Source organism: Oryza sativa, chromosome 8, assembly GCF_034140825.1.
Source record: "Oryza sativa Japonica Group chromosome 8, ASM3414082v1".
In the NCBI taxonomy this organism is placed as follows: domain Eukaryota; kingdom Viridiplantae; phylum Streptophyta; class Magnoliopsida; order Poales; family Poaceae; genus Oryza; species Oryza sativa.
In genome coordinates, this window is record NC_089042.1 from 25,026,669 (window position 1) to 25,039,460 (window position 12,792).

The 12,792-nt window shown below is 45.0% G+C and overlaps 2 protein-coding genes and 2 long non-coding RNA genes across 4 annotated transcripts; 3 read left to right on the top strand and 1 right to left on the bottom strand.

Moving 5' to 3' along the window:
- Positions 1–1,841: 1,841 nt before the first annotated feature.
- On the top strand, positions 1,842–5,229 carry LOC4345968 (tonoplast dicarboxylate transporter). Its single transcript, NM_001422618.1, has 5 exons — positions 1,842–3,227; positions 3,720–3,763; positions 3,962–4,057; positions 4,156–4,666; positions 4,773–5,229. Exons 1-5 carry the CDS (start codon positions 2,267–2,269, stop codon positions 4,805–4,807), a joined length of 1,647 nt encoding a protein of 548 aa, NP_001409547.1. The 5' UTR covers positions 1,842–2,266; the 3' UTR covers positions 4,808–5,229.
- On the bottom strand, positions 4,231–6,599 carry LOC112939876 (uncharacterized). The gene is made up of 2 exons (XR_003243796.2): positions 6,244–6,599; positions 4,231–6,051 (listed from the first exon to the last, which is right to left on the bottom strand). It is a non-coding gene; the product is annotated as an uncharacterized lncRNA (long non-coding RNA).
- An 88-nt stretch (positions 6,600–6,687) lies between these two features.
- On the top strand, positions 6,688–10,791 carry LOC4345969 (beta-(1,2)-xylosyltransferase). Its single transcript, NM_001422619.1, has 3 exons — positions 6,688–7,512; positions 8,710–8,859; positions 9,662–10,791. Exons 1-3 carry the CDS (start codon positions 6,781–6,783, stop codon positions 10,379–10,381), a joined length of 1,602 nt encoding a protein of 533 aa, NP_001409548.1. The 5' UTR covers positions 6,688–6,780; the 3' UTR covers positions 10,382–10,791.
- Positions 10,792–11,136: 345 nt separating this feature from the next.
- On the top strand, positions 11,137–12,582 carry LOC136351354 (uncharacterized). Its single transcript, XR_010734386.1, has 2 exons — positions 11,137–11,561; positions 12,245–12,582. It is a non-coding gene; the product is annotated as an uncharacterized lncRNA (long non-coding RNA).
- Positions 12,583–12,792: the final 210 nt, after the last annotated feature.

Consider the following 12,792-nt stretch of genomic DNA (forward strand, 5'->3'; position numbering starts at 1 on the left):
ACCATCTTAGTATTAATTAGCTTAGCTTGCACGCCTCCTTGAACACAGTGGCATTGCATTACATTATAGTACAGTGTTATTGTGTTAACAGTTCAATACTACTCCAATTAACAGAGGTGTCAGGTTAATTAGTTCGTCAACTACGGCATGGGGTGATATATTTCTCTTTGGATATGACAGCATTCAGTCTCGATTGGCTGAATCTGAACGAATTAATGTCCATCCAATTGTCAGCTTGATCTAGATCGACATGAGGCAGGGGTCCCAGCCAAGCGTACATGATTGCGCCCAGTCACCCTCATAGTCACCTCTGGCCATAAGCGGGAGAAGAATTAGTGGTGTATATTAAAGCATCAATCAAATAACAGTTAAGCAATCAAGGTTCAGAGGAGACAATGGCGACAGATACCCATCATTCTTCCCTGATCTTTGGGATTCTTATTAGGGAATTGCTGAATGGCACGCTACAAAAGATCAACGGAGATTTGAACCACATGATTTACGTAAAGATTCGTGTGCCCAAGTTCTTCTCCTCCAGCTCCCATGAAGCACCGGCTACTGGTGACGACCCGATGAACACTAGTGGAGTTAGGGTTTAGATGGGGGGGGGGGGGGAGGTGGGGATCAAGGGGGAAAGAGGGAAGAGATCACCGGGCTTAGAGAGATGATCGTAGGAGATGGTTGTCTGGCGATGAGCGGTGGACACGACAGGCAATGAGGCACCAAAGCCATGGGGATGGTGGAGGGCAGTCGGCCGGGGTTGGTGGCAAGGACAAAGTGAGCTTATGGTTAGGAGGAGATGGTCGGTTGTGGACGAATACAACGGTGGGGAGATAGGGAAGAGGTGGTGTAGGGGCATCTCTTAGCCGCCGCCTCGGGAAGGAGGAGGAGAGAGATGAAAGGGAAATGATACCGACTGGGGCCTTGCGCGGCGTTGTAGATGCCCTCTGTCCAACCCGTGAGGTTGAGTGACGGCACAGTCGGGTGGCAGCGGGGAGAATGCACATGCACAAGGAAGAGGTGGGGGAGGACGGGGGAAGGGAAACGAACTTGTGGGCTACTGTGGTTAGAGATGGGAATGAGCATAGAAGGAAGAGGGATTAAGGTTAGGTGTTGTTGAACGAATCTCAAAACAATCCAATAGTGCAAATTTTGCGAGATTTCGGAGGCGGTTTTTCTATCAAACGACATATAGATAGTCTCTATTTATTATCATTGTACAATTTTATGGTAGAAGCTATAGATGTTTAATTCTTTGAACGAAAATTGCAAAAATCTGAGGTTGTCCGAACTCTCAACTTTGCTAGTAGTTTTTAGACTCTAGCTTTGCGCTTACCACTTGGCAAATATCATCGTCACGGTGTCTGATCTTATCTGTTTTGTGCTGTGGTTCTGATCAAGGTACAGTTAGCTTTGTCTTTGCTGAAAAATAAATATCTCCACGTGTGCACGAACTCATCCGCCGCACAAATTAGGCCACAAATTAATCTCAAGTAGCTCAGCTCACGGCCGGCATCTTAAAGACCTAAACACATCGGAAATTATCTGTAGAAGCTCTAAGCATATATATATATCTATCATCTCTAGAACCTCTTTTCTGCTATATCCTATCTGAAAAGGATTCAGAAGCAAGTCAGTAGGTAGAAAGTCATTAACAAGTAATACAGGTTTTTAATTTTAATAACAAACCTTAAAAAGTGAATTTCAAAAAAACAAACTTTAGTTTTAATATATGTATTCTTCGCGCTTTAAAAAACCAATACTAATCGATAAGAAAACATCAAAATGAATTCTAAAACTATGTTTTTATATGTGCCTAATAAGACGAAGAGTAAACGATTGAGCTATTTGAATAGATTTTCTTTCGTAGAGTTTGAACAACTCTTCACTGAATTCAAACAAATTCTACTCCATGGCAAGACCGGAGGAAGCATTATATTGCATCTGAACTCTGAAGGGAAGACACCGCCTCCAAAAATATCAGGGAAGCTTAGCTAAAAATGCCACCATGCGACGTGGCGACAACTCATCACGCCCCTCGTTTCCCTGGCACGAGCCTTCCACGTGGCAACGATTCGCCATCATTTTAAATGTTTTTATCGTCTATTTTTGAAATTTTTGCGTATTTTTCCGGTGAATTTAAACTTGGCCAGATCACTTCTCCATCCATTTTAAGTGTCGCCCTAGCTGCTATAAAACCAGCCGAGACGAGGCGAGCTGAGGCCAACCACGGCGGCGGCGGCGAACGATCCATCAGTTCATCGGCATGGACAAGAACGGCAGCAGCTACGGCGAGAGCTCGTCGGACGACGTGGAGGCGCCGCTGCTGCTGCCGGCGGCGAGGGGCGGGACGATGGCGAAGGGTGATCGTCGACGTCCGGCGTCGTCGGCGGCGGCGGCGTGGGTGCGCGCTCTGCTCGCGCACAAGTACCCGGCGATCGCGGCGGGGCCGGCGGCGTGCGCGGCGGTGTGCGCCGCCGTGGACCTCGGGGACGGGCACGGCGAGGCGCGGAACATGCTGGGCGTGCTGGCGTGGGTGTTCCTCTGGTGGGTCACCGGCGCCGTGCCGCTCGCCGTCGCGTCCATGGCGCCGCTGTTCCTCTTCCCGGCCCTGGGGATCTCCTCCTCCGACGACGTCGCCAGGGCGTACATGGGCGACGTCATCTCCCTCGTCCTCGGCAGCTTCATCCTCGCCCTCGCCGTCGACCACCACCGCATCCACCGCCGCCTCGCCCTCAACGTGCTGTCCCTCTTCTGCGGCGATCCGGTGCGGCCGTCGCTGCTGCTCCTCGGCGTCACCGGCACGACCGCGCTCGTCAGCATGTGGATCCACAACACGGCGTGCACGGTCATGATGATGCCGGTGGCGACGGGGATCCTGCAGAGGTTCCCCCGCGGCGACATCGACGACGGCGGCGGGCAGGAGGTGCGGCGATTCTCCAAAGCGGTGGTGCTCGGCGTGGTGTACGCGTCGGCGATCGGCGGCATGGCGACGCTGACCGGCACCGGCGTGAACATCATCCTGGTGGGGATGTGGTCGTCCTACTTCCCGGAGCAGAGGCCCATCACCTTCAGCTCATGGATGTCCTTCGGCCTCCCCATGGCGATCATCCTCTTCCTCGCGCTCTGGCTCACCCTCTGCCTCATGTACTGCTCCAACAACACCGCCAAGGCCCTCTCCGCCTACCTCGACAGAAGCCATTTGAGACGAGAGCTCAGCTTGTTAGGTATACGTGACATCCCGTTTCTTGATACTATCTACTCCCTCCGTCCCTAAATATTTGACGCCGTTGACTTTTTTAAACATGTTTGACCGTTCGTCTTATTCAAAAAATTTAAGTAATTATTAATTTTTTCTCTATCATTTGATTAATTGTTAAATATATACTTTTATGTATACATATAGTTTTACATATTTCACAAAAGTTTTTAATAAGACGAATGGTCAAACACGTTTAAAAAAGTCAACAGCGTCAAATATTTAGGCACAGAGGGAGTATATCCGTTCCAAAATATTGCTACCTAGAACATAAAAAATGTGTTTACCTTTGGTTGTATATCACTGCTAAAAAGTTGACAATTGACCTGTGGTCATCACTTGGATAATTCTGATTGGGCTAAGTATTTTTCTGCCTCAACAGTTGATTAATAACAGCCACAAATTCAGTATCTAATTCTAAGTCCATGATTGTCTGATGAGGTGTCATGATCTATGACAGGTCCAATGGCTTTTGCAGAGAAGATGGTCTTGGCTGTGTTTGGGGTAAAATTCTATTTCTATTTTTTTTTTCTAATCCAACACTAGCTATGTTCTGATTTTATGACCATAAATTTCAATATGAAGAATATGCAGGGTTTGGTTTCTGTCATACAAATTGAAACTGATTATTTGTGCTATCTTGGTAAAACTAACTGAAATGGACCCTTTTTTTTTTCTTTTTTTTCTTTTTTTTTTTTGCAGGGCCTAGTTGTGCTGTGGATGAGTAGGAACATAACAGACAACATCCCTGGATGGGGAGTTCTTTTCCACAATAAAGTTGGGGATGGCACAGTTACTGTAAGTGCTAAAATAATCACAAAGACAAAAATTACTGGGCTAGCGAGCCAGTTGCATTTACCTGATCTTATACAGAAGCAAATCACTTTGCAATGCAGATCATGATGGCCACCCTTCTGTTCATAATCCCCAGCGGGAAGAGGGAGGGTGAGAAGCTGATGGACTGGAACAAGTGCAAGAAGATCCAGTGGAACATCATCCTTCTCCTCGGCGCAGGATTCGCCATTGCCGATGGCTTCAAGACGAGCGGCCTCACCGACATCCTCTCCAACGGCCTCAGGTTCCTGAAAGGGGCGCCGACGCTGGTGATCGTGCCTGTCGCCTGCGTTTTCAGCGGGATCATGACAGAGTTCACTTCTGACGACTCAACCACGACGCTGGTGCTGCCATTGTTCGCTGAACTTGCCAAATCCATTGAGGTGCACCCTGCCTTGCTCATGGTTTCCGGCGCAATCGGGGCCCAGTTGTCATACTTGTTGCCCACCGGATCGCCGTCAAACGTTGTCGGCTTCAGCACCGGCTACATTACCATCAAGGATCTGGTGGCCACTGGGTTGCCCCTGAAAATTGTTGCCATTGCAGCTCTGACAGTCTTACTGCCAACATTAGGTAACATTCCTGCACAGATCAACATTAAGGATTAGTCAGTAGTTAGTAACTTACTGTTGTTTTCTGACTTAATCTAATGCTTTTTTTTGTTAATTTGATCGTTCAGGATCAACGATTTTTGGCATGGACATCAAGTCATAGGAACATAAATATGAAGTTTTTGAGAATGTACAGTAGTTTCTGTTTCTGTATCTCATGCCTGAACTATTGTTGAGGGGTCAGATGGCATGGTTTGTATAAGAGTAACCATAGGGATTTCTCAGCCGTTCTGTATTACTGTATCTGAGACGTGCCCCGGGAGATCAGATTTCTTGTCAAGACAGAAGCAAGGAAGACAAGCAGACAATAGAAGAATGATCAAAATGAAACGTATTCAAACAATCCATATCCTTCAGATGAGCGTACAATATGCAGGTCTTATCCTCTAGAGGTGCTATAGCTTATTGTTCTTCACAAAATATGTAAAGTTAAAAGAGTGTCGGCATATATATTAAATTGAACAGAATATGTGGTACAAGAAAGCTGAAAGCCTGATATTGTCAAACTACTGGTTGATTGCTTATAAGATGGAGTACATCTCAAAAAGTTACTAGTGATAAGTACTCTCAATTATTAGTAGTTTGTTCATATGTAGCTGTCCATCTCAGAGAGTGCGAGTGACACACGTTCTAGGGAAGTGTAGTACACTAGAAAACAATCAAACATCAAAATTTGAATAAGTTGCAAAAACAAGTAAATGATTTAGTTATGGCTATGAATTGTTGAATGAGAAAAATCGCAATCCTATATTAACTGTATGAACATCAGCATCATTGTTACAGTACCATACCTGAGTACATTCTAATGGAACAGTTCACTTGCATAACGTGAGTTAGCATAATATTTAACTAACTTTCTAGAGTTCAGATGACTGTATTTTGTACAAACAGATTGCTTGCACTCAATCCTGAGATTGAAATAACAATACTATGATGTAAAATGCATCTAGAGTTCCAAAGAAACACTCTGACCCTTAGATCCTGATATCTTACTCTGAAAATCATTCAGAAGACTGTGACACAGAAGATTAAAAAACAAACAATTAACCTAATTGCTTCTGGAGAAGCCATAGGACAATAATTAATTCAACATATTAGTTGTCAGACCATCCTGTATTCCTGTTACTGCAAACTACAAGCATGTGTAACTTGTTAGGTAATCGTATCCCAAAAATTCAGACTTCATCCTGAAGAAAAAAGAAAGTTAGATAGTCAGGTAGTTACTTTGTGCTGACGATTACGTACCTGTGATCCTGAAATACGCTAATGTATCAGAAGGGAACATCTGAAATATCAGAAGTGAGCTGATCCCCTTTAATCTGATCGAGCTTGATCACTTCTCAAATCCTGTTCAATTATTCATTGTTAAGAACACCTCAAACTAGCCGTGCGATCCCGCACCTTTTCTGTTCGTCACACCGTGCAAGCAAACCGATAATCTTTTCTCTCTTTATCGAAGCAAGGAAATGGAAATTTCTAGGCAAGATTCACCAAGAACAAAAATAAAAAAAAAAGATTCTGGATAAAGTAGTTCTTCACCTTTGCTCTCGCTAGTCATGGCATACACCTGCGCCGCAACTGATCTCCGCCAAAGCTGGGTTGGTCAAGGTAGCTTGCAGTGGCGGCTCGCCGGTGATCTGAGCCCCATCGGAGGCGGCGATGCACGATTCCGGCCACCGCACACCGCCACGCGCCGCCGTCCTCGCGAGATCGACGATACTTCATCACCAGAAAAAGGGAAAAAAAAAGTAGAAAAGGCGAAATGGATCGCAGCCGTCCAAAAAACACCAAAAGCTCTCACCAAACACCATCGCGATGAATCTCAGCCGTCCGATCTGGTGGGCCCACACTTCCCCCGACTTTGTTCAGTTTGGAGTTGCGACACTGACATGTGGGCCCCACTTTTACTATGGCCCACACGTCAGTGACACAACGGCAAGCTGCACAAGGGTCAGGCGATCTCGTCTCCGCGAGTTCGCTCGCGACCGCTTCCGAGATCCGTTCAACCCCGATCTACGCCGCCGAGAACCTCGCCGGCGGCGACGACGACGAGCACCTCGCCGGCGGCGGAAGGCGATGATGCCTGTACGCACGTACCACCACCACCACCACCACAACAACAGCAACAACCATCGGCTACGCCGCATCATCCCCCGAGTCCTCCTCGCCGTCTTCGCCATCTACGCCGTCTCGTTCGCGGCGTACCTCCTCCGCCACCAGTCGCCGCACCCGCACCCGCACCCTGCCGCTGACCCCGAGCGCGACGCCGTGGACGCAGCCGGAGGAGGCGGAGGAGGAGGAGCCGTGGACCGTGTGCGGGTAGAAGCGCCGTCCTCGCAGAAGCCATGGCCTCGCCTCCCCTCCTTCCTCCCGTGGACGTCCGCCTCCGTTCGGCCGCCGCCGAAGCACTCCTGTGAGGGGTACTTCGGGAACGGGTTCTCCCGCCTCGTGGACGTGCTCCCCGCGCGGGGCGGCGGCGGCGGCGGGTGGTTCCGGTGCCACCACAGCGAGACGCTGCGCAGCTCGATCTGCGAGGGCGGGAGGGTGCGGCTCGACCCGGGGCTCATCGCGATGTCGCGCGGCGGCGAGCCGCTCGACCAGGTGATGGGCCGCGCCGAGGAGGAGGAGCTGCCCAAGTACGAGCCCGGCGCGCTGCAGGTGGAGGCGGCGGCGAAGAGGACGGGGCCGTTGGTGGAAGCGGGGTTCCTCGACGCCTACGTGCCCACCGGCGGGATCGGGATGCACACGATGAGGTCGCTGCTCGACTCGGGGCGCGTCGTGCCGCCCGGCGAGCTACACTGCTCGCAGGTACACACACTCTTTGCCTCAGTAACCAGTAGTAGTAGCTAAAATTGGAAGTGTAAATTTGGGAGAATTTATTGTTGTATGTTGGATCCGGTTCACATGAACACTGACTTGCTTAAACATTTCATATATCTATGAAGATTGCAACAATGATTTGAACTGTAGGAGTAATAATGAGTAGAGTCCATGGCAAAAGGTGGGAAGATGTTTATAGCATGTTTCCTGTAGTAATTGCGACTAAATTTAATTAATTAATCGATTGCGAGGAAATTTCAAGAAGGCCAGGGTGTAAAAGAATTTGATTGAGTTTGGGTCCTCAGTCCTTGCTCTTCTGCTCCTGCAACAGAGGACTGAGGACTAGCGGCGAGCAATTGAGTTTGAGTTAGTTTGGTTCAGCAAGATAACATCTGCTCTGGGTGGCACCCACTATTGGATCTGGCAAATTGGCAAATAGCAAGGCAGCAATGTTAGTGCTGGCCACAGGTTTATTGGGCTAGTATGGGAACTCCTAACAATGAGTCAATGAGCTCCTTTCTTTTTGTTTGGTGAGGGAGATGGGTGTGGGCAAGAAATCTTACAGGCTATAATTTCAGTCTTCAAAGTGGTTATAGTTGTTTCATTCCCTCCCTTTCTTTTTTGTTCTACTGTTGACTTGGCAGTTTGATGGAATTTTCTTTTTCTCTTGTTAATGAGAACCCCATGAGAACCAACTGGCTATATAATGAATAAATATTTTGATTCGGTTATTTGGTTTAGGGAGAAAAAAAAAGCTTTCGGTTATTTGATTAGTCAAGTTAATCGTGCCGACGCCTTGTGCAACTGTATTGCTGTAACATATTTGATGCCTTGATTGATGCACTGTACTCATGCTTTTGGTTATTTGATTTAGTTCTGATTGGTTGCAAATTTACCATATCAATACAGATGTAGTTGACTATTTAGCGAATTGCTTAAAATTTTGCTTGGATATGGGTAGTCTGTTTTGAGCTTTGAAGATGTATCTTTGTAGCCTTTATAACACTAGATTTTTTATGAAGAAACACATGAACCTCTCAAGAAGCAGAGCATTGAATTCATTCCATGACTCCTATTGTTATATTGCAGGATTCATTTCTTCACCAATGTATACATATCACAGTAATATTTTCGTAAAGCTCCCCTAGGATAAATTCCTTTCTAATGTTATTATATTTGTTGCAGTGGGTTGAAGAACCAACACTTCTAGTAACTCGTTTTGAATATGCAAACCTTTTCCACACAATTACGGACTGGTACAGTGCATATGTCAGTTCCAGAGTCACGGATTTACCTAACCGCCCTAATGTGGTCTTTGTGGATGGACATTGCAAGGTACGTTACACGTGATGCATTTTGAGTTGCTACATTCTTTGATTGTTGATGCACTGCAGTTTAGTTGGTCTATTTCATGAACTATATAGCCTGAGTTATGGACTTTATGGTAATTAGTCTGTTTCCCTTCCTCATTTCCCTGCCAGCCAGGCTGCCACATTTCCATTTCCCTTCGCTCCTTTATAATGTGATTCTCCTCTTTCCGGGTTATTACAATAGCTTAATTTGTAGTACATTGGAATACACTTCAGGAGAGTATCAACGTCATCTTAGAGAAGTACAGTTACAGACAGTTGTATTGAAATACTAGAAAGTGAAACAAGAAGCAGAACTTTGACTTTATTGGTCATAAAATCAGTCAACTGGGGTTAACCATTTTGCCATTTTAGAGCATGCCTCTTCACCCATCATCTCAAAACCTGCTCATAAATAGCAGAACAGTTTCATCACTTCATGACTGCACTGCATGCGATTCTTTCGACTTGTTACTGTGAAGTCAGGCCAGGACCAAGTAGAATAATGATAATTATATTCCTCTTCTATTTAATGATGCAACGGAAATATCTGAGTAGGGTTTCTTGTGCAATGATTTCCTTCATATTGCAAATCAGGAGCATGGTGGTTCAATTTTGCCATTCATATAGGTTTTATTCAACGAAACCTGAAAACATGCATGCAGATACTGTTTGATGAGTGCGGCAGCATATTGTGTGATTAATGCTAGTTAACAAGACGGCTCATTTTTTACTCAATAACAGTGTATATGCTTTTGTCTTTTAACAGTATGATCTGACATTCACAGGCACAACTGGAGCAAACATGGGAAGCACTTTTCTCAAATGTGACATATGTTAAGAATTTCTCTGGCCCTGTTTGTTTTCGACATGCAATTCTTTCACCATTGGGCTATGAGACTGCGCTATTTAAGGGCCTTAGTGAGAGCTTTAGCTGCGAAGGTGCTTCTGCGGAGTCCCTCAGAGAAAAGCCTGATCACCAGAAAACGGCAAGGTTGTCTGAATTTGGTGAGATGATTTTAGCTTCTTTTGATCTTCTGAGGGATGACATACTGTCATCCAAAACATCAAATGGGCTCAATGTTCTCTTTGTTCGGCGAGAGGACTACTTGGCCCATCCACGCCACAGTGGAAAGGTTGAATCTAGACTAAGCAATGAGAAGGAGGTATATGATGCAATTGAGGGCTGGGCAAAAGGTCAGAAATGCAAAATAAATGTCATCAATGGTCTTTTTGCCCACATGAACATGAAGGAGCAACTGCGTGCTATACAGGAAGCTTCAGTAGTAATAGGGGCACATGGGGCTGGTCTAACTCACTTGGTTTCAGCTACCCCAGATACAAAAGTCCTTGAAATCATCAGCAGCATGTATCGACGCCCACATTTTGCATTGATCTCACACTGGAAGAGCTTAGAGTATCATGCCATAAATCTCCCTGGATCATATGCAAGGGTAACAGATGTTATCAATGAGTTGAGTAATATACTGAAAGGTTTTGGATGCTGAGACAGAGCTAGGTATTCATCAGGAAAGTCACCATACTAACAACACAAATGCTTACAATTTCAATGGATGGGAAGGAGGTTATTTGCATCTGTGATCTGTGAACTGATGCATTACCAGGGCTCATCACTTCATCGGAGGAATTTTTATGCTGCCAAATGCAGAGAGAGATTGTGCTGACAAGTGACAATCTTTAATCTGCATATCGTGTGGAACAAGAAGGCAATCCTTCCCCCCTTCCTGACATCAGCCGACGACATGAAAACCAATCCATGCTGCGCACACTTTTCTACCATGAATTCATGGTCTTGAGGACCGATCCTCAAACTGTAATTGTAATTCATCATTTGGGACATTCGGCGACAATTCTTGTATGTTAATGCATAATGTTGAGTGCTTCTCCCCCACTGTTCATATATGTTGAAAAACTTGCCCAATGGGGCATGGCAATTGACCAAGTGTCATGCCCTTCCTACTCCCGTGTGCATGATGCATGACCAGCCTGGTTTTCTGCCATGGTGGCCTGGTGATTACTCTGGAAGATGAAATGGAGCCGTCAGGCTCATAACACCGGTGTACTTGCTTCACTTTGTTCCTTTTGCCTGCCATTACTGTACCCCTGTTTTATTGATGTGGGGGAAGAAGATATATTATTGATCTGTTGTTGTGGACTTGTGGGGGGTTCGACATGTTTTGAGTCGAAGCTTTGCTGCTGTTATTTGTGAGTATCATTTAATGTTTCACCTACTGTTTGTGCTGCATCTTGATCGATCTTTGTTGATTCTTGCAGGAGGAGGACAACACAAGCTAAGGGGAAGGAAAAGGGAGAGGAAGAAGAAGGAATGGGGAGGATGGCTGTGGGCACGGTGGTTTGCCTGCCTGCATGCATCCCGGAGGAGCACATGCCTTGTTGCTGCTGCCTGGGGCGTGAAATGGGCGTGGCTGATGATGGACGCTAGCTCGCTGGGAATCATGCCTGTTTCCTTCAGCATTTATGTGGGTCGGAGGATGGAGTTGGAATTGGCTCCGGTTTCTGCTTGGTTGGGTGGCCTGGATGCTGTGGCCTGGTCTGGACTCTGGACAGCGCCGAGGCCTTCGGATGCGGCGGTGCTGCCGGTGGTTACAGGGGTACTGCCACAGTACATGTACAGCCTTGGGCTCATGCCACTACCAATTGGCAAAGGTATGGTTTATTCTAGCTAGCAACGAATAAATTTGGCAGGTGGTCTATTTTTTGAACAGTTCTACGAAAGAATTATTATTCACTTTGTTTCAAATTACTTAGCATTCGCTTTATTATCCTAAGTTAAAAATTTTCTATCTTTAAACATCAATTTCTAAAATCAACATGCGAATTAGTTAAATATTATAAAAATGTTTCTCATGGTGGATCTAAAAACAAAACGATGTTAAACCATATAAATTTTTAGAAACCCGGTAGTCAAAGATACAAATATTTATCTCTTCATTTAAGCCTTCAATGCATAAAGACTACAAATAGGAACAACTTATTTGAAAAAACTCAAATGTGAAATAGGTGTAACTTTTATCGATGGAGGGAGTAATTTAGAAAAGAGAGTACTGGTATCTGACACTTGCTCAAATTTAGAATATGTAGGACTACTTAGGGCATGTTCATATGTAGAGCTCATAAAAACTTTTAGATAATGTATGTTTATTTAGAGACTATCCTTACAATAGTGGAGATAACAAAGATTCTAAACCTTTAATCTATAAAAGTGTCCTTTTATTACTATTCTTTCCTTTTTCACACTCTCATGCAGCAAAGGTTGTGTTTCAGCGCGAAGTTTGGATTTTGGTTGAAATTGGAGATGATGTGACTGAAAAGTTGTGTGTGTATGACAGGTTGATGTGATGGAAAAGGACTGAAGTTTGGATCTAAACTTTGGATCTAAACACAGCCAAAGTTTCTATTTTATACTATAGATTAAGAGTCGTTGCTAAGCCATTGTTAACCGTAGCAACGATGTTTCTCTCTCCTTGCTTCTCTCTCTTCCATATCATCAAACATCCCTAATTAATAAAGCTAAGAGATCCCTATTAATGATCATTGTATAGTATACCCTTAGATTGACTGACCGAATGAAATGGTATCTTCAAATAGATTAAACATGAATGGTACTTTCGTTGCACTCTCTGGTCCCTCCAATAAAAGATGATGTCGGTTTGACCTTTCACAGTCAGTGAGATATCTGTTACCATTAAATTTTATTGTCATTCGAATAACATTTGTACTAATTTAGTGTATTACTCCCTCCGTTTCAAAATGTTTGACACCGTTCACTTTTTAGTACGTGTTTGACCATTCGTCTTATTCAAAAAATTTAACTAATTATTTATTCTTTTCATATCATTTGATTCATTGTTAAATATACTTTCATTTACACATATAG